Source organism: Mchenga conophoros, linkage group LG23 (assembly GCF_057382185.1).
Source record: "Mchenga conophoros isolate Kocher_MC1m ecotype Shallow Benthic linkage group LG23, M_conophoros_male_GT1.1, whole genome shotgun sequence".
NCBI lineage: Eukaryota > Metazoa > Chordata > Actinopteri > Cichliformes > Cichlidae > Mchenga > Mchenga conophoros.
Genome location: NC_140547.1, coordinates 40436487 through 40458002, shown reverse-complemented (window position 1 = coordinate 40458002; position 21516 = coordinate 40436487). Strand labels below are relative to the sequence as shown.

The following is a 21516-nucleotide window of genomic DNA, read 5'->3' as shown; positions in this document are numbered from 1 at the left end:
AAGTTACAGAAAGAAATCGAAGCTGCTTTAAACTAAAAGTGGATTTTTATTCATTTATTTGATTTCACAGTTATGTTTCACCGCTGAATCCTGCCGTTGGTCGGCTTTGGCCTCGTTCTGTTTGCCGGCGAGTTTACTATGGCAATGGCAAGTGATGAGCAAAAAAAAAAGTTTAAAAGGTGTCAAACGGCAAAAGGAACTCTGATATAGTGAGTTAAGAGGTTCACTGCTTAATCACAACAAATATGTTCTATCAGAGCATATTTTCATCAACATAATAATTAAGCTCACCCTAAAAAGATACTGCAAATACAGGAAAGAAAACGAGTACAGAGAAAGGAAAACACACCAAAACAAACAAAAAAAAGGCACCTCTGAATCTTCTCGTCCTCTGATAACAACGTCAGATCCAAACCAGAGTCAAACATCCGTTACAGTACAGACAGAAAAGGGAGTGAAACCAAAAAAACAGCTATCTTTACAGCTCTACAGCATCCACACAGCAAAGTGCCTCCTCCTCATGTTCTCCCTCACAATGGCACTCAAACCAGAAACTGTACATGAGAAATGACACTATATATTAAAAAAACAACATCAAGCAGTGTGAAAACAGCGATCAGCTTCAAACAAATTGAATCACCATTATTATTATTTAAAATCATACAAAGTGCTATTAGCCACCAGCAAAGAGAACCAGTGATCAAAATTGTCATTTTCTTTTTTCTTGTTTTTAAGATTTTTGTTTTTAGTCAACAGTGACTGAAATCAGTTTGTTTTCGAGACCTGCGAGTAATTTAGAACAGCACGGATGGGCTCGGCCTTTAGACCGGCAACGAGACTTGTTCCATGTTGGTGTGACACACTGAAGCGACGTTGGCCTTTTGGACTGTATGCAATCCAATCCCCTCAGCTTTAAAGTGAAGAAACAATCAGTGACTTTTAGCTCGCACAAATGAAAATCTGATCAGGGCCATAATAGATGTAAACATAGGGGAGAAAAATAAAGATCATAGAAATTTAGAATCCACTAATCTCAAATGTGACCTAATATGACACATTTTTCCTCGTAAATTCACGTCTCAATAAAATCACGTTTAATGTTCTTAATTATATCAGATTACTTTAGTTTTTCCCCTTAAATTTCAGAATTACTTGTAAATTAGTAACTTCATGAGTTTTTCCTACCCAGTCTGCTACTATAATTTTTGAAATACAAAGTTGTTGTTTTTTTTCGCTCTTACCGCCTCCTCCCTTAACTATTATCTATAATTTTTTAAGCTAGAATACCCCAATACACTGTTGTGGCCTACTGAGCTTTACCATTGTCATTTGGCTAAAAAAAATTGCTTTTACCGATGACCAAGAATGCATTAAGATATTCACGCTGTAAATATACTTCACCTGGTCCTAACCAGACACACCAACATCCTCACCACACATCAACCAAGAAAACAAAAAGTTGTTCATTTTTCTGGTTTGCAGCCACTGCTTTTAAAAATTTACAAAATTCATTTGCAAGCAGAGACTAATAAGATTAAAGAAAATGCTCATCCACCCGGAGGATTTTGGCTGAAGCTTTTTTTTAAACCCCTGGTTCTCCCCCAACAAGGCAAATCAGCTGCCTCCAACACCATGAGTTGTGGCACTACATGCTACAGATGAGATAAAAAAAAAAATACAAAAAAAGATCAGTGATTAAGAACTACTCTTGCACAAGTTTTTAATGAACTGACAAAGAGGGAAAAAAACAAAAACAAATGACGTCTCAAAGATTTTTTTTTTTTCAAATAGAGTAACCATTATTGTTAATGTGTTTTTTTTCTATGTCTTCCTATTAATAAAAAGTTGAAGTAGAGGGCAGGCAGCAATGCTTCTCTAGGAAGCCGGTTTCTTCAGATCCCTGATCTGTTTGATTAGGTAGGTCTTCTCGTCGTTGAACTGCTCGTCGTCCGTGCGGTCCTTCTGGAAGTTGCTCAAGAAGTCGATGAGTTTGGTCTGGTTCTTGAGCAGGATGTCGATGATGGGCTGAGTCTTGTTGGGGTTTGCTACAAACACCTTGGGGAAACAAAAAAAGGACAAAACGGGAGGAAAATTCAATTCAGTTTTGTTTTGTTTTATTTATACAGCGCAGATTGACAACACCAGTCACCTCAATGTGCTTTTTATTGTAAGGTAAATACCCTACAATATTAGAAAGAAACTCCAACAATCCGACGACCCCTTATGAGCAAGCACTTGGCGACAGTGGGAAGGAAGAACTCCTTTCTAAAAGGAAGAAACCTTCAGCAGAACCAGGCTCAGGGAGGCGTGGTCATCTGCCATGTCCGGTGAGAACAGAGAGTTTAATTACTAAAGACTAAATATATTAGTGGTGTATAAAGAAAGTAAAACAAGGTGAGTGAATAAGAAATGCTCAGTGGATCATGGGAAGCTCCCAGCAGTCTAGGCCTATTGTAGCATAGCAAAGGGAGGATTCAGGGTCAACTGATCCAGCTCTAACAAGATTTGTCAAAAAAGAAAGTTTTAAGCCTAATCTAAAAAGTAGAGGGAGGTCTCCCGAAAACAAACTGGGAGCTAGCTCTACAGAAAAGGACCCTAAAAGCTGAAGGCTCTGCTTTTAAACATCGTAGCAATCACAAGTAAAACATCGACATGAAAGCAAAGTTTTCCATTAGGCTAATATGGTACTATGAGGTCTTTAAGATAATATGAGCCCTATTATTCAAGATTTTATGTGAGAAAGATTTTAAATCCAATTCTGAATTTAACAGGAAGCCAACGAAGAGGAGCCAATATGGGAGAAATATCTTCTCTCTTTCCAAATTTCTCATTAAATGCATCTGCTGGTTTTTTTGTTTGTTTGTTTGTTTGTTTACCTTGAAGACGTGGAAGGCCTCAAACTGGATGTTGGCACTCTTGTCTCGGAGCAGATTCATCATCAGCTTCAGGTTCTCTGTCCTGCTGATGTACCGCGTCATGACCGTGAAGTTATGTCTGTCCAATAACAGCTCTCCCAGAAGCTGGAGGGGGGATCAAAGTGACAAATTATTATTAGAGAGGCCAGCTGTGCAGACCCCGCCCCCCAAAAAACCCCCAAAAATCCCATGAAGTCTAAGTAGGAATTTAAATCAATACAGGTCGGAGACAAACCTTTAGAGACTGTCGCTTGGTGACGTAGTTCTCAGAGTGCAGCAGCTTCTCATAGTCTGCAAACACCTACAGTGAAAAAACAAAACGCAGCAACAATCTGAGATCAAATTTTAAGCTTTTGGGAAATATCTATATGGACAATACTTTTTCCAAACAATATCTGATAAATGTTGTAAATAGAGGGCTTTTCCACCAAATGGAAATATGAACGCAAAGTTTATACAGCGCCAAATTACAACAGCAGTCGCCTCAAGGCACTTTATAATGTAAGGTAAAGACGCTACAATAATCGAGAGAGACTACACATGAGCAAGCACTTGGCAACAGTGGGAAGAAAAAAAAAATCATTTAAACAGGAAGAAACCTCCAACAGAACCAGGCTCGGGGAGGGGCGGCCATCTGCCATGACCGGCTGGGGATGATCACTGGTTTAACATGCCCACTCTCCTGTGTTTAGGACACCTTTCCATTTGCTTCCTAAGTTTAACCTGGCTCATTTCCTTTGAAAACATTAGTGCAGAGTGCTGGTTTAGCTAACTGGGTTTAGCAGGCAACCCATATGTCATAAGGCTAATGCAAAGACCTGGGTTCAAATCTGACCTTGTTTATAGTGGCTACTCTTCCAAAGGCCGTTCGTTGATCCCCAGCTCTTCCACTTCTAAGTTTCCTTTAGCGAGACACTGAACCCAAGTGAACCCTGATATCCATGTAGGATTGCCTGTGTGTGTGACCATTAATGAAAAAGTGTCTGTGGATGCAGCTTCTAGTTTTAAAAGTTGCAAAGTGCTTAGGCGATAAACTAGAGAGAGTGCTTACCAACCTGAAAAGCCACGCAGTGCAATTATTTTGTTGCAACAATTATTCAAAATTGCCAAAACAGTTTGGCAGCACAGTGAATCAAGAAGGTTGTAGGTCTGAACCTGTCCAAAGACACACTTGTTGGGTTAGCTGGAGATCCTAAAGGAGCTGCTGGTGTGATGGAAAATGGTTGTTGTGCTCTTTGTGGACTTAATAATAATAATAATAATAATAATATCAATAGATGTTGGATTTTTGATTTTTTACATTCTGCTACTTCTGTGTCAAGCTGACCTTACTAAATGAAAAGCTCCACATTCTCTTCCTATGCGTAATCTTTCCGATATACCACAAGTTGATGGACGAGTTATCTTTTGCACACAATGTTCCGAATGTATTCTGGGAGCATGGCACAACTAGTCTCAATAAATATTCTAGACTTACAATTGCTCTTTCCTTCCTGCTGTCTGTATGGTTGTTTGACCTCTTTGCAAAGGTAAATAAAACTCAATAAATGAATTAAAATTTAAAAAGAAACCTGGTTGTTTGCATAAATTAGCACCAGATGGCTGTTAAAACATCTGAACCTAGATGAAGACAGTGCTATCGCTTGGCTTTTGAATGTATGGCTGCATAGGGTCAAACACGTACTGTCCGGGTGATGTTTAAGTAATCAGCAATCAATATGATGAAGGTGCTTTTGAATCAAATATTAGATTATACAGGACTTTATCATTTATGGGGACATATCTGATATCGTGAGGTAGGAAAAAAGGAAATCTGAAATGTAACAATAGCGTCTGTATAAGTTACAGAATATTTAAGTAAGAGTTCCAACAGGAAAAGGACTTGTGTAGTTTAGATGAATATGTTTATGCACACTCTGTAGCTTGGGAAAACTTGGAGACAAGTATCAACGCTTATCTGAATGTAGTTATTTTAAAGACAGAAATATCTGCCTGTGTGTTTTAGGTTGAGACAAATGCATATATGATGGAGAAGTTGTTTAACTCTGTGTTTGCACATGGGTAATTTGGCTTGTTAGTATATTTTCTTTTAGCCCAGAAGGCATCTAATGAGATCGATTAAAGCAAATGAAAATACTGCACTGCATCCAAAAGGACAAGAACTGCCTGGACCTGCAAAAATGTAACATATGTAACTAAGAGGAAGTGGATGAATTAGAAGAAACCCCAAACCCTAGACACTTGACTTGAGTAGATCAACACATTGTTATTACAGTGTGTTATTTGTGCAGTCATAGGTTTACCACTAAAATAATAATAACAACAACAGATTGGATTTATATAGCGCTTTTCAAGGCACCCAAAGCACTTTACAATGCCACTATTCATTCACTCTCGCATTCATACACTGGTGGAGGCAAGCTACAGTTGTAGCCACAGTTGCCCTGGGGCAGACTGACAGAAGCGAGGCTGCCATATCGCGCCATCGGCCCCTCTGGCCAAAACCAGTAGGCGGTGCCCAAGGACACAACGATCAGGACAGAGAGCCCGGGGATCGAACCGGCGACCTTCCGGTTACAGATGCGCTTCCCAACCCCCTGAGCTATGGTCGCCCTAAAATCTAATGAGTATGACAAATTCTGGGTTTTTTGTGGCTTAGCCTGATCACTGACTCTACTGAGCCGGCAGTGACATCTCCTGACAGGCCGTCGGCACACATGCTGGGTGAAAAGGTGGTTTTGTGTGGGTTTCTACAGGCTGAGAGCCCTGGGGGGATCCTGCTCGTGAGAGGGGCTCCTCTGCCTAGAAATGTTGAGGACACAGAGCAGAGCTTTGTATCGAAAGACGTTATGACATTTAGAGAGGCTGTGCAGTTTTCCTATAAATTTACGTTTTTTGTTTTTTAATCTGCCTTCACTGCCAGCTCATTCAATACTCTATCACAAGGCTTCGTGAATGCCTGTGTGTGACTGGGCCAGTGAGCACTGCGGTGACTGATACCTGATCTCGCTGTGCATCCGTGCAAGGTTTCCTCATGCAGAGTCATTCAGAGCAGTGGACAGTGTTTGCAAACAGAGCTCAGTGACTGACCTCCGTGTGTGGTTTAGGTTAACGATTGCTAAAATTCAAAATAGCAAGGCTAATGTGCATTAATATGTGTGGTGGCTAACAACCATCCCAGACTAATCTCTTCTCGGGAGCTGCAGATGTGCAAATGTGTTTGTAAGTCGAAGCACTCACAGCTTCGTAGTTCTGCTCGAGGAATTCGGCCACAAGCACTTTGTGTCTCGTCAAGAGGTCCTGTGGACAAAGACAGAAAAATGCATCTTAGCTGACGGATTCAAATGTTACCGAACACTTTTTACATACATACATGTATGTATACACTGTACAATCGCACGCTGCCCAAAATTTGTCTCCCGTATTGGATCCAATACAACCATCAGTTGCTCGGAAAAAAAAAATGTATTCCCCAAATGTTGCCAGAGGTTCCTGGAGGTGTTTACTTTCCAGTTTTAATTACAATCATCACACTTCAAAATAGCTGACAAGTTAGCGTCACATGGTCAACGGTCACATGTCTGCAAAAATCAGCATAAGTTAAGACTTTTCCTCAACAAAACATGAAAACAAATTTGCCTTTTCTAGGCCTATGTGGGGAACAAAAATATCAAATTCAAATGACACTTGTGTGGGATGTTGGTTTACTAAATCCAAATCCAAACACTGTTGTCAAAGTCCAGTCTGGCTCTAGTCTAGCACCTGACCTGACAGCCAAAAGAAGAAGAAAGAGAGTTACCTTAAAGGTGGCGAATGCGTCAGAAGCAATGTCGAAGGTGGACATCTCCACGTAGTTGAAAAAATTGTGGAAATGCTCCGAATGGAGAACTATCTTGGCGAGCGGCTCGTGGCGGATGCACTCCCTCAGCATGATCCCACAATTTAGCGCCACCTGGGGCATCTCGTATCTTCAAACACAGCAAGAGAGAGAGAGTAACGCATCACCCCCTCCTCGTCATAGAAGCCATATTTATTGTGTTAAGACGCCATTAGGTTGAGGACAGCACGTGCACTGTGTGTTTATCTCACCCTTTCAGCAGTATGAAGAGGACCTCCTGGTGGGAGCAGAAATATTCAACAGTGGGGCTCCTCGTCCCAATCTGCCTCCTGAGGATGTTGTTGAAGATCTGACACACGTCCTTCTTCCCCTGGAAACACACGTAAAACTGAACTAACCACATAACAGCATCTGTAACATTTAGCACGTTAAAAATTAATTAATTGTGTACAGTAGGAAAAAAAGTTGTTTTAAAAGCAGTGCTACAACCTAAAGTAACTTAAATTTATGAGTTGGAGTCAGAGGAGGCCTGTAATGGTAAGAAAACTGTACAAGGTTTTTAAATACACCATCAAATTTCATTATTTTCACTACATCTTGCAAAACTACAGCAACAATATGCAGCATTTCTTAAAAAGTCTAGAAGAGCTGTTAAGTTTCCTCTGCTCATGGATGTTTATTTTCTATCACGTTTCTGTGTCAGCTTTATCACAAGTGTGCTTCTGCAGCACATCTGTGATACTTTCTTCTGCTTACCTCAAAGTCTATGACCTGCAGGTTTTCTACCAGCGCGATCAGCAGGCCGCTGTTGTACAGCTCCTGGGCCAACTGGGCCACAGTCTCGGTGTGGGGCTCCTTGTCATTGCTTCCATACAGGATCTCTTTCATGGACACCAAACACTTAGACACCTCCTCAGAGGCCTGTAGAACAGAAAACTACAGGTGAGGAAGGATGGAGGCAAAGAAGGCATCATTTAGAGGAATAACATGTAGAAACTATCATTAGTAAAAGAGAGCGTGAGCTTGAATTTGGCTTGTAACTCTGATTCTTTGATCCCCTGTGTGCATGTGTGAGAGAGTCTTGACAGTGAAGCGTCAGAAGATGACAGGCGCAGGCTGTTTCGCGCTCCCACCCTTGGGGCCTCTTGACACCCATTCACACACACACACACACACACACACACAGACGCACACAGACACAATCAAATAGATTCCTCTACCTTGTCTGTCTTCTTGTCCTGTTTGACCAGGATGGCCAGGTTTTCCTTCAACGTCTTGACAATGTCGGCGGGACTCTTGTGTGATTTACCAAACAGCGGCATGATGGACACGTGTGCACACGCCTTTGGGACCTGTGAAACACAGCAATCAGTGTTAAATGTATTGTTTATTGACTGATGAATCAATTCAAGCTACAATAGAATAGCCTGTAATTATAAAAGCTACGATCTATTTTTACCAGACTTGTAAAACTGCCAACGTTTCAGTGCTTCCCACAAACGTCAGTTTACAGTGCTGCTTACTGACAAAAATGCCACTTTTAATGTAGTGCATTACAGAGATGACTATAAAGTTGTAAGTGCCCTCTTGTGGGCAAACAATATACTGTGCTCACTTTTATTAAATATTTCTATTTGATTAAATATGAATAAACCACTATTTTCAATCATTTTTCCAATATAAATATTCCAAGAAGCATTCAGAAGCTGCACCGATTGTGATTCCAGCTCCAAGTTGTGCATCCCAAACAAGCAAAAACATTTTTCAAGGCAGGTGCGTAGGAGAGGTACAACGCAAATAATTTGCCACATGAAGGGCACTGAAACGTCACGAATAAATGTATTCCTGCGAACTGCAGCCGTGTGTCTGTGGAAACCGTCATCACCCTGTACTGCACCTACAAGTCGCATACAGATCTTTAGATGGGCTGATGACACTGTGTTGACTCACGGTGTAACATTGTTCTTGCTCCATCTGTTTGATATGAAAAGATAACAAAAATGCTGCTGATAGGGAAGTAACAATCTGAGTAGTCTTCTTCTACCGTTGAAAAACATTCCAACACCATATACATGTCTAGAAGTCAGGTTGCTACACATCTGACAGCCTGTTAGAAATCATATTATGGCAAGAACCAATCAGCTGAATAAAGAGAAACAAGAGTCCATCAATACTTGATCAGTAAATCCGGAAAACTGCTAAAACTTTGAATGTGTCCCAAAGTGCAGTTGCAAAAACTATCGAGGTAGGTATATATAGTCAAGTCAGTAGTTTCTGTAATTTAATAACAGTTTAAATAATCTTAAGATTCAAAAGTAGGGGAGTCCAAACTGCACCATAACATAACATCTCCGTCATATTATGACACAGCCAGTTCCTTTTTGACTGATCTTATAGTTGGAGCTGGACCACATGAACTCAACCCATTCCTTACTCGTGCTGCTGCAGTCGTTCCCCATTCAAAACTTTTCACTGCTGTTGCATTTACATGCTACTGTTGCACTGTTTTGTCCAATCAACTGACTGTGGCAGATACCAGCCCCTCCCTCAGCTTGCTTCTGCCAGAGGTCTCGTCCTCCCCACCATCACCTAGTGCTTCTCACTCAGATCTTCTGATTGTTGCGGTCCTCATTCTTATATTATAGTGTCTTTAGCTAAAAATACAACGTGCCTCGGATCAGCTATTTGTTGACATGAACTGCTATCCTGTCTTGAAAGAAAATAAATCAAATAAATACCTGAGCATTCAGGATTAAGCTTTAGAATCAAACCTTTTATGTTTTTTAACCACTAAAAACAGGGCAATGTGAGCAACCTGCTGTTCAAACATTCAGTCTATGAGGAAGAGGAAAAAGTTTATTCAAATGAAGGCGGAAGGGAGCTAAATCTGCTCCTTTTGGTCAGAGGATGAGCTATGATGCAGGACAAGGTGAATCATGCGAGGCTTCCCTAGTAAACACCAACAAAATACAGTATGGAGCTGGTATGGAGCATAGTAGTTCGTTCACGTCCCTTGAGTTACATTAGCTACTCTCATCTTGACAGCTCAAGCCTGTATGAAACCGACAATTCTAGTTTATGTGCATCAAAGTAGCAAGCTGTGTTTTGCCCTATTACTGCCAGAATGTCAATCATGCTACCAACAATGCTACTAGCAATCTGTTGCAGCCACACTGCGCACTAAGCTGACATTGTACATAATGCCAAGCACCTTAAAAGGACTTTCAGCATTTGCTCCTTCAGTCACAGGTTTACAAATATAGCTGTCAACTGATGGTTTTTAAGCTAAAATACCAGGAAAACAACACATAAATATACTTGTTGCTGAGTATATCGGGTAAGTTAGAGAGGTTGTCCACAATGCTCTGTGAGCATATTAAGGGATCCAGGAGGCAGCAGTGGCCTTCAAAATCCAGGCCAGGTCAGGAACAGCCACAGAACTTGTGACTGCTAATCCTCATCTGGGAATGTAAAAGGGCATTAACCCTAACTCCCACCGTCATTCCTCCCTCCATCTGCTCCATCCTTCACTCATTTCATCCTCTCTTTCTTCTCCTCTTCACAAAACACTTCTGCTCCTCCCTTCCCCGTCTCCTCGGCCACTGGCTCACAAGACATTCATCTAGAACTGATGCTAGCAGCCAAATTGTCTGAATGTTAAAGCCTCCTTCTACACTATACATTGTAAAGCATTCACAGTGAACAGGTAAAGTGACCGTGTCCATGGAAGTCCTTGGAAAAACACCTGCACAGTGTTTTCTGGAGGAGAATATTGCTTCAGCTGGACCTACTGAGCTTTTATTTTAATTTGTCCTTTTTTATCCTATCTTGTATCTCTACAGTTATAATGATGAATGTCTTTTTTAAACATGAACAAAGTTTAAAGTAATGAGGTCAGTCTGTGCACAAGTAATCCCCCTGAGCCAAAAGCTCAGGTTTCAGACAGCTCTGAGCACTGCATTCAAGGCCGTTTTCATAAATCCATATGATGCTTCTGTGAGCACAGAAGCCACGCCTACCTATTCATCAAACCTCCTGTTTGATAGGGATAACCAATCAGAAGAAAGTTGTCTTAAAGGCAGACAACATCTTTTGGAATGAACTGAGAGGCTACATCAAGGCTTCGACAATGCAAAATAAAGCTTATTTAGAACTGAGTGTAAGTGAATATACTCCTTTATAATAAGTTGGAATAAAAGTATGAAGCTTGAGATGAGTATAAGTTCAAATGAGCCCGTCTAAAGCACATTAGAACAGTAACTCATCTCTGGAGACTGCCGAGTGTCACATACTGGAAGCTTAAAGGAGCCTAAAACTTTAAAGCATTGATGCCTGATATGAAGGAGCCTTATGTGAGACATACAGCTATGGATATTTATTTGACTTGTTGAGACTGTTTATTAAAAAAGTTTCTGACTTAGGTCATCTGTTTTCTACCCTCCAAGGGAAAAAACAAACCTCTCCACAGAGCTACAAAAACCTCTTTGACTTGTTCATTATCAAATACAACAGGAAGTTCCCTTAACCAAGTTCTCACACACACACACACACACACACACACACACACACACACACACACACACACACACACACACACACACACACACACAGTATCAGTTTCTTCAAACGCCACTTAGCCTGGCAGATGTGTGGGCCACTTCAAATCACAAGACCAGGAGAATAAAGAGCTGTGACAGTAAAGGCTGATTTCCCCTGATGATCGTAAAACAAATCCGTGTAGGTGTGCTGACAGAGTTATTACTTCAATCCTTCCCCTATAAAAACACGTCTAATTACATGACAATGCATCCACCATGCTGGCCACTTACGGCCAACTTACATTTCACAGAGTTGTCATAAAAGGTGCCGACTGTTTACAGCTGCTGCAGATCCTGGTGCGTTGTCGCAATAAGAAAAGTAAGCTGATGCATTCCAGAGGTATTTGAGCAGAACAGTGAGTGCTTTCCTCAGACTGATAAAAGGTAGGAGTTGAAAGAAACATTGAAGGTAAAATGTCATCTTTCACATTATTCAGGAAAGGGGAAATTGCACGGGGGATTGGACGCCTGCAAAAACAAACAAACAAACAAACAAAAAACAAAACAAGAAAACAGCCTGGATTGGAATCACAAGGTTTTCACCTTACAAAAGGATATCTGAGCTGACACAGCCCCGCTCAGCTATGTTTGTGTTCTTCATAATCAGTTCTTCAAAATGTTCTGTGTGACTGATTTTGATTCTTTATTCGGAAGCAGTTGAATCACAGTGACATGGAAAATAATACCAACCCCTCCGTGAAAAATGTTCTTCTGCTAGCTTATGTCATTTGAATACCAAGGTGTGCAGTGGGTGAAAAGGGAGCTGTTTTAAAGTCCATCCAGGAACAGGTGACAAACATAACAAGGCTACTTGAGTTTCGCTTTATCTTTCGATGACATCACGACGGCAAAACTTTAGTCAGGTCAATATTTGTCGAAGGATAAACTGGCAATGAGGAATTGCTCATGAAAAGAGGGGAGCCATGCTTGCAAACAACGCCTTCCTGCTTTTCTAATCTAATCACACTGTAGGCGAGTGCGTCAGGTAATAACCAGTCGAGCAGTGCTCCCAGTCCGGCCTTGTTCCTGCAGCTCTAACTAAGTGTTTCTGATTATTAAAGAATACTTAAAGGGCCCCTTTTAATCATTTAATAACATGTCTTTTGAGTCCTGGAAAGCTTAAGCAGCTGATTACTCTGAAGTCTTCATTTTCACTTGCACCCTTCTTAAGACTGACTAAATGTTATGTAATGGAATTAATCTTGTGCCTGCTGGGCTCGAGCGCACACTGCGAGCTGCTCAGCTTAGGTATAAGCTTACCTGAGATGTTCCTTGTTGCCCCAAATATGAATTTTTCAACTAATCGCAAGCAATCTAAATGAGCTTTAATCCAAATACAGATGTACAGAATATAAGTAAAGGTTACCCAGAACAGGGAGTATAATTTCAAAAAGATTATGAGGCATTATTTCAACAGTCAGGTACAAACATGTGCAACAGGGTTAATAATGCTTGCATCTGTCGTTGCAGCACAGCAGTATGTCCCCTTAAAACAGTCTTAAGGAGTTAAGGAAACTGGACTTCTTTTTGATCTGATGGTAAATGAGCCATGCCTTGACTCACATCTTGTCTCATGTGACTCTTAATAACTTTACAGGATGGGTCAATGACTCTGAGGACCACCTCCCCAATGCCACTAGGTATTAAACATCTGGGACTCCCCATCGGTTTTAGAGCTGAAGAAGCTTCTTGGATGAGAGGTCAAACGTCTCCATAAACCAAAAAGACATTCAGCTGCCTTCATTAGTAGCGCTTAAGAGTGCCACGACCTGATTGGCTGAGAACCTACACAGACATGCTTGCATTCTTGTTCTAAAGGACTGGCACCCCCATTTAAACTTGCCTATGTAAGCAGTGTGGTTCAAACAGCGAGTGAATTCCTTTAAAAGTATTAGAGGTTTTATATAAATGTAAATAATTTGCACAGACTCCCACAATTCATCTCTCTTCATCGCATTAGGACACCAACGGAGGACCATAAATCCTGCATAAAACAGCATCAGAATCATCAATATTTTAGGAAGTAAATAAGGCGATATTTTAATGTTTCTACTGCTACTCCGTGAAAACAATGTATCCTTTAATTTCTCTTTAGCAATTCTTTTATATAGTCTTGTAACTGCAAGGATAAATCGCTTAACTAAACAGTTATTTTTTTATATTATATACATTTTATATTAAATCTATAATTTACTGGAAGGCTCTTATTTTAGTAAACCAATGAATGAAAAATACAAATCCAATTGGCTGTTCATTGGCTGTTCATTGTGTAGATTCTTTGGCTGAATAGTCAGTTCACTTTAAGAAAAACATAATCTTTAGAGTTCAGTCTGTAGTCTTTGATATATTTGCCTGTCCGTTTGCTACATGAAAACTATTTGTTCAGCTTCAGTCCAAAATTATATCACATGCTCTAAAACTTATCAGATCCCTGCGTTATGTTCCTAAGGTACAAACCAAATCAAATCGGTATAGTATGGTATAATACAATAAAGATTGTCATCAGGGGTATGGCTCGTCTTGTGACATACTGTATCAAAGTATACTGATAATCTAATTATGTTAGGACCTGACAGAAACAGGCCGATTGCCTTCTCGTGCTGCCTCACTGACACGATATTCAGCCGAGTGTAGACACAGCACCGAGCGACGGCACATTCTCGCCATAAGCAGATTTGTCTTGGGTTATCTGAAAGGATGACCTCTGCTGCAGACATATGGGCCTTTACTGTCATCCTAACACCGCTGTGCTGAGGAGTCACTCAGTACATTTGATTCAACTCGCTTCTTAATGCACTACATGCATATCTGACTGATCAAAGATTTATTTGTTGTGTAGTTGCAGTTTTCCTGAACTATGCAATCCGTTTGTAGACCACTGAATGTTTGATCATTGAACTGCAGCTCTTATGAAAAATGTCTCTCCTCACTATCAAAGTATGGATTCCCTCAAGGTTCAATACTAGGGTGAACTGTATTTTCACTATAATGCTACCACTTACAAATTGTCTAACTGATATAAAAGTAGAGCCTGACTGATATTGGATCTTTAAGACCACTACAGATATCATTATTTGGTCATTTTGGCGTTTTAACCACATCCTTTAATTGTTAGACCTTTACCTTGAAATTTTAAACACTATGAGGCAACTGTTGTTGTGAATTGTTAATATCACTGATACACAAACTACCATTAACGCTGTTATTTCCTCTCGGTTAGAGTACTGCAAAGGTCCTTTAATAAGGTATATATCAGAAATAAATAATAAACTCTAGTTTACATAAAACAGCAAAAGACAGAAAAGCAAAAATATTTATCAGATTTTTAATGACTCTAGCTGATTTGTTTCAAATTAATTACCGTAGTAGAGTTACTCTTAATTGTCAAGCCTTTAATGGGCTAACCCCAGAATATATATCAGAACTGCTGCCCACTTACGAATCAGTGCTTCAGGCAGATCCCCAGGCAGGAACTTGCTCTCTTTTAAACACTAAACAAGACCGAACAGAGAAACTATTAGTAATCACTTTTAAATTATTTGTGTCATATGGCAATACATTAAAAAAAAAGACTAACAGTCATATTAGTCATAACTCTCTTGGCACTGCCCTCATCAAACAGCTGCCTTTTGCAGCGCTGGATTATAGTAACATTCACTGTAACAAACTGCATGGCAGTGGGCGGCTCTGATGACTAATCGGTGACATTCCAGCGCAGCAAGATAGTGATCCACGACAGGAGCTGGAGAGACGGTGACGTAGCGATCTGTCACACCTACAGGCCACTCAGGCGGCAGAAGAGGGAATACAAGCTGGACATTTCGTGGCTTGTGGTAAGACCAGGGGGAAGCAGTGGGGCAGCTCGTCGCACACTTGATAATTTGTTCAAATAAATTAACTTTGTGCTCAGGAATTCTTGGCAAATTCATTTAATTAAGCCTAGAAGTTTTCTAACAATGCGAAGAATCTACCACAGCCTTTCAATGAAGGAGAAAGGTGACATCCTATTATTTTTGCCTGGAATGTGAGTCATTCATGGTGTACTACTAACACATGCAACAGGAATGCAAACGCTGAAGGAGGAGCAGCAAGGACAATAACCCGCTCGTTCAGCATGAATTATTGCTGCTGGCATTAGCTAAGTGATTAACATCAACTGCAATAAATCTGACAAAGCATTGACTGGAAGGTTCACGTCTGACGAAGCTGGAACACGTCTATCAGTCGTAAGATCAGAGTGAAGACACACAGGTTGTAGTTTATAGCAGCACAGTTTCAGGCCTTTTTAAGTTAATTTGACAAAGATGGTCAAATTTCTCAGTCAGCATCCTGACCGAGACTGTCCAAGCCAGGGCTCGAACCGGCAACCTTCCGGTTACAAGACGAACTGCCAACTGTTTGAGCCACGATCTAATCTATGCCCACCTCCGACTACAAAGAGTTGTTTGCTTCAATTATATTCACAAGGAAAGGCGACATGAAAGACCAGACATCATCAAGCAAAATCTCACTTACAAAGAGATTGTTAGGTAGGACCAACCTGATATTAGTTTAAACTCTGATCCCCAACTGCACTTGATGCACTTCAGTGAAGCATACAGGGCACATCTGTAATATTTAAGACTGACTTAGGTCTTTGTGCTCTCAGTGGTTAGCACTTTCTGCATGTCCAGCTGGAGGAAGCCGGCGTTATCAAGAATGGCTGTGAAAAGCTACTGCAATACTTAAAGTGGGGACTTTTTTGTCAGCAAGGCAAACTTTCCTTTTCAATCACATTTACTTCCTTACGGGTGGCAGACACTAACCTAAAAACAAGCCTGAGCATTTGATTGGTGGATCTACTGAGAAGCAAGACACAGAGGACATGACAGCCAGGCTAGATGGAGTCTTTATGACTCACATGGACTGCTGGTAGTCAAAGGTAACAGTCTGAGAAATCACAACTATAATGTGCAAGTTTTTTATTCAGGACAATATGAAGATTGCTGTACTTAAATGCAGAGTCATTACAGGTTAATACTGCAATCAAGTGTGAAATAGCTTATATGAGAAGCTTTTACCTTGAGATATCAAGGCCAGTGGATTTACTCATAATGTAAAGCATATATTGTAGTCCGCTTTCAAATTAAAAGCACAAGAGTGAGTCATGAAACGAGACTGTATGGAAGACAGACACCTTTGTGAAAGAATCTACGTCAAAAAGTGTTGTATAGCATCAAAGATAAATGTAGGGCTGGAACTAGCAATTAAGGATGAACCAAATTATTAGGAGAATGCAATATTTTAAAAATAATGTATAAATTTCGCTAATATTGTTTTGTTTCATTTTTTGTTGTTATTTATTCTTCATTCAGTGTCAGGAAAACAAAATAATCTCTGTTCCAGATTATCTTACTAGATTTAAAGTTTCTGAGCTCCTTATCACACCGTCTTTGAACATTTATCTGGCACAGACCTGATCTGATACAGCACATAAACATTGGCCAATGCCACTGGGGAACGTCATTTAATTGCTCGTAGGTTACTAATGTCCATGCGATAGTATCAGTGCAACTATTATTTCAACAGACATTTAACTTGTCAATCATTTATTCACTTTGCAAAATAACTACCTTTTAAACATGAATAATTATGAAATTCAGGCTCTCTTTCCCTATAGTTAGCCTTTTGTCCTGCTCTCTTCTCTTTCCTATCACTCCCAGCTGATCACAGCCCCCTCCCTGACCCGGGTTCTGCCAAAGGTTTCGTCCTGTTAAACAGGAGTTTTTTCTTCCCACTGTCACCAAGTGTTTGTCCATCAAGGGGTTGTCTGATCTTTCCCATTTGTAGGATCTTTTCCCTAGAATATAAAGCACCTTATGGTTGTTGTTGTTGTTGTTGTGAATTGGAACTATTGGCACTATTTAAGTGTCTTTGTTTAAAAGCCATATGATAAAATGAAAAAAATAAAATAAAATTTGCCAAAACTGTGATCTTGATAAGGTTTATAGCTGCATAAAGCAGTGACTCAATGGAGACTTTATGACTAGCATTTTACTTTGAAATCCAAACCCGGAAGTTGGATTGTGATCATTCGGGTTGACCTGGTCCTAGTCGTTTAAAGTAATAAAGGAGGGAGGAGGGGGGGAATAAAAACAAAATACACACACTGTAAATGAACTCCCGAGGAATTAAAGACCTCGCTAATTACCCTCTTTAGAGGAATAAGAGCTTATAACGCTGACAGCAGTAAACAGCACATAAGGCCGCATTAACAGTCCCAGACAATGTGATTTAACAAGGCTACACCCCTCTCGCCTCCGGCCAAACTCCCCTCTTTTTTGTTTGACAGATTTCCAAAGCTACCCACAGTTGTCTGCATCATCTCATGAACAACTGCAGAAAAGGACGTTGGGGCTCTCTCATGCATCAACATAACCGACGTTTCAACACCGACTTAAGTTACAAAGGGCAGTCATATTAGGTTATCTGAAAGCTATTGCTCTTCGACAGTAGAGCCTAGAAATAATACTTACAGTGGGAAGATGTTTGGTGGGGGGATCTGTAAATGTCTTGACCGCTTCTGTCCCGGTTCACAGCGCAGCCGAAGCTCCCAGATAGACGCCTGTGCTCACGCCAGGGCTGTTTGTCGACACAAAAGTCGGCTAAAAATGTGTACGAAACAATTTAAAATGTGTGGAATCTGTTAAGAAGGCAGTGCTGAATTCCATCTGGTCGCGTTCCAGTGTGCTGCCAAGTTAGCAAGAACGGAGAGATTATGGACTTCCCGATTGCGCTGTCATAGTAAAATAATCGGCGGCCCCTTGTTTCTTTGGAGGGTGGAGGAGAAGCACGATTGTGCTGTAAAGTAAAGTGGACGCCATCGATGGAGTAATTTAAATAAGGCTGTATTTATGAATTCAACCAAGAAGTCCTCTATTGCATCGGGGCTTCATAAAAACTTGTAATTTGTAGTGCAACTCGCGTCACTTCCTGTGTGCCTCACGCTTGCTAGCTTGACAAATCTGTATCTTTCCAGCCGCGGCTGATTCTCGTTCACATCCTCCGACTTCAAGCGCTACTTACGGCCTTGACTGAAGTATTACTGCATCGTGTATATTCACAAAAGCACATATTTAATACAGTTACCAGGAAATACATCTGAAAACTACTTTGGTGACGTAGGGTTTACGTGCAAGACGGAAATTAAGCGGAAAATAGACCTCAAGGTCGGCAGCAGTACTTATTGGAACGAACCCTAGACTGAATCATGATAGTCTAAACTGGAATAAAAGCCCATTGGAGGAAAGGAACCATGTGGTTGAAATTACACTTCCGGATCACAATTAATAATTAATTCCACTGTCAAATTCTCTCTCTTCCTTTTTTTGTTTTTAGCTGACTTCAAAAATAAACAGCTAACCATTAAAGATATTTTAAAATTCATAATAATAGAGAAAAAGGCTAAATTCAATAGAGGAAACCATTTCAGACTTTATTAAAGCTGCTTTTCAATTTACATACAAGTCAGAATTACATATTTACAAATGTACATGGATATGTCTTGTAACAAGTTTTAAATCGTAATATGCTGTTATATCAACAGCATATTCAGTAGATGTGCAATAGGAAAATAAAGACAGTGGGTGCTGCAATGTGCTGCATAAAAACAAACTTAAAAAATAGAATCCTTTCTCATGTCTCCAGCCTCTGAGTCGAAAAAGTACAAATTACACGGTAAGATTTTATTTGGGTGACCAAAAAAACCAAAAAACTGACGACTTTAGTGCCCATGTCAGCTTTCTCAAGAGGGCAGAATATAAACTCTCACAATGTACAACAGGTAAAAAATAGTTCTCCAGGAGGTTTACAGCATGGGGCTTATGAAGTACATGCCACACAGAGTGATGATATACAGAGAGATAGAGAGACTCCTCTTAACAATATACATGCTCTTTAGGGGGAACAGTGTGAGGTATAAGAGGACACATCTGTACAAGTGTAACATTTATTTCTCAGCACGTGGACGCACAGCTATGCAAGCCACAGTTTAGCTCACAGTTTGACATCGAAAGGCCTGTAAACTGGTTTGTTTCCTCTTCCTTTACGTTCAGTGGGAGGATCTTCAAAGAAAAAAAGTGCTTCTCAGCAAGTTCTTGAGAAGCCAATCACAAGCACTGATTTTAGTCCAATTAAGAAAAAAAATCTAAGAAAAAAAAACTGTTAATCATGGCTTTGTCGAGCAGGTGGACAAGCTGGTTTCCTGTTTGAAACAGTGTCACACATTCAACAACGCAGGTGGAAAAAGGAGCGATTGTTTTACAGTGTACCTCGTGGATACAGTAAAAATCCTGGGATATATATTTAAAAAACATTTAAAAAGCAAGGTGTCATTCAGTGTTCAGAATAGCACAGGTTTCAGAAGTTGCGTGCAGAACAGCTGGTCGTCAAAGGCGGTTGGCATCAATCTACATCAGAACAGTGGACGTATCACATTTTCTAAACTAGTTACTTAACTGTGACGTTTACTCAGCTACATTTTGGTGTCAAGTACACAAAGTATTGCTCTCAGGCCGGAGGTGCAAACATGTCGAGCAGGTCCGGGCCGTGGTATTATTAACCCAGCTTGCGGAGAAGCAGCTACTGTCACATGCTTGAATGGGGCTGGTTGCACAGAGAGGAGGGGGGGAGGAGGAGGGGGACAAAGCCTGCTTTTGTTGCTGCGGTGCAGACCAAAGATAGGTGAGCACGGTGACACAAAAAACAGACACACATTCAGAACACTGAGATTTGGGCCGCGACAGCTGTTTGAGCAGAGGCTGCACATGTGTCTGAAAAACTGATCGAACTGCTGTCTGTTGTCAACACAAACAATCAGGTGAGTGTGCGCGCGCACCCACACAGACACAAAGGCAGGTATGCAGTCACACCTGTCTGCCTACAGAAACGTCTTCCTGAGAGGTAAAAATCCAGAGCAGTGCACTGGCGGGTTGCTCAATCCCTCATAGGAGGAAAAAGATTCATTTAGAATGAAGTGCAAGACACCTGACCACCAGGTTGTACTGTTGTTGACATTCACCTAGTGACTGCGTGCGGTTCTTAATATCATAAAAACAGCTTTTAAGGGAAGCTCATTATCCATGTGTGAGGAATACAACGTTCTTTAGTAGCTTCAACAACACAAAACGCCTGCACGCAATCAACCTGCTCACTTTTCCTCCCAGATGTACTGAAAGCATTTTTCCTCTTGCGGCCGCCTGCTACTTTTCACAGTGTGCGATCAGCGACTGATACCAAAGCCAGCGTTATCGGGGGTCTGATGGTGTTTGTCTACATAACATCCTCCTGCACAAGAATCTGTCGCCGTGCTGCGATGTCGTCATCGACTTGAAGGGGTTCGACTAACCAGCAGTTCTGTCCCCTCTGCAGACGGCGCGTGTTTAGTGCAGATGTCCTTTCTAACCTCTCCACATTAATGCTACATAATCACTAGGCCTGGACTGCCTGTTCAGTCAGTTATTAGACTGCGGACATTTAGCTTTAAAGAAGGCCTCGCAGGAGGTGATACATCACATGACTTGTGTGCCGAGGAATGACAGATATCCCTGATATTTCCCTCTCGCTCGAAGGAACGGCAAAAAAAAAAAAATCTATACTTAAATTCTACCAACATGCTGACACCTTTGAATATAAAAACAATTTTAAATGACAGTGCAGTTTTTCTAAATACTCTGGAAAAAGGGGGGCAGTTAGCACTTAGCCAGCGCTGGCTGATCTGCAGAGAAAGTTTTGGTTTTCAGATGGATTTAGAAACTGTGACGTGGGTGACTGTCCTCCTGTCAGACCAAACTCCAGCTTTTTTTCTTCTTTGTTTTTTAAGCATTTTCCACCTGTACAAAATGATTTTAGGTGCAGTGATTTAACAAAAAAAAAAAAAGCTGGGAAGACCTGACTCAGGTCAGGGTTTGATGTCGGAGAAGCTGGTGTAGGTCTCACTACAGCTGGAAGAAGTGCTGAGGTTCCCAGAGACGCTGCCATCTGCAGGACAAACACACAAACAGCAATGCTCTGTTAGAGCCAGACATTGCAGGGGAGAGTAATAGCGTCATTGTGCCGCATTGCTAGGCAACAGGCAACATACTGCAGCGTTAAGGGAAAGATATGAATGTGTGTACTTCCTGTTCGT

At 40.8% G+C, this 21516-nt stretch overlaps 2 protein-coding genes across 14 annotated transcripts in view; both read right to left on the bottom strand.

Moving 5' to 3' along the window:
* Positions 1 to 26: 26 nt before the first annotated feature.
* Positions 27 to 18296, bottom strand: cab39l (calcium binding protein 39-like). Of its 2 annotated transcripts, XM_085264223.1 has the most exons (10): positions 17867 to 18296; positions 14791 to 14842; positions 7974 to 8105; positions 7510 to 7674; positions 7005 to 7123; positions 6715 to 6883; positions 6156 to 6215; positions 3151 to 3216; positions 2877 to 3020; positions 27 to 2055 (listed from the first exon to the last, which is right to left on the bottom strand). In XM_085264223.1, exons 3-10 carry the CDS (start codon positions 8073 to 8075, stop codon positions 1876 to 1878), a joined length of 1005 nt encoding a protein of 334 aa, XP_085120349.1. In that variant the 5' UTR covers positions 8076 to 8105; positions 14791 to 14842; positions 17867 to 18296; the 3' UTR covers positions 27 to 1875. The 2 variants fall into 2 exon arrangements, with proteins under 2 accessions (XP_085120349.1, XP_085120348.1); XM_085264222.1 differs by lacking the exon at positions 14791 to 14842 and having other exon boundaries at positions 17867 to 18293.
* A 503-nt stretch (positions 18297 to 18799) lies between these two features.
* mcf2la (mcf.2 cell line derived transforming sequence-like a) overlaps positions 18800 to 21516 on the bottom strand; it is a 54699-nt gene continuing 51982 nt past the window's right edge. For all 12 annotated transcript variants that reach the window (XM_085263946.1, XM_085263947.1, XM_085263945.1 and 9 more), the window contains one exon: positions 18800 to 21368. In XM_085263946.1, coding sequence (XP_085120072.1) covers positions 21289 to 21368 — 80 coding nt within the window. In that variant the 3' untranslated portion in view covers positions 18800 to 21288. The remainder of the gene's footprint in view (positions 21369 to 21516) is intronic.

Bases quoted from the DNA above. Each gene is read 5' to 3' on its own strand.
- cab39l (XM_085264223.1), bottom strand. From the start codon at position 8,075: ATGCCGCTGTTTGGTAAATCACACAAGAGTCCCGCCGACATTGTCAAG. The intron at 3,021-3,150 runs GTTTGTCTCCGA...TCCCCCCTCCAG, and splicing joins CCAAGCGACAGTCTCTAAAG to CTTCTGGGAGAGCTGTTATT. The intron at 2,056-2,876 runs GTAAACAAACAA...TGTTTCCCCAAG, and splicing joins AGGCCTTCCACGTCTTCAAG to GTGTTTGTAGCAAACCCCAA.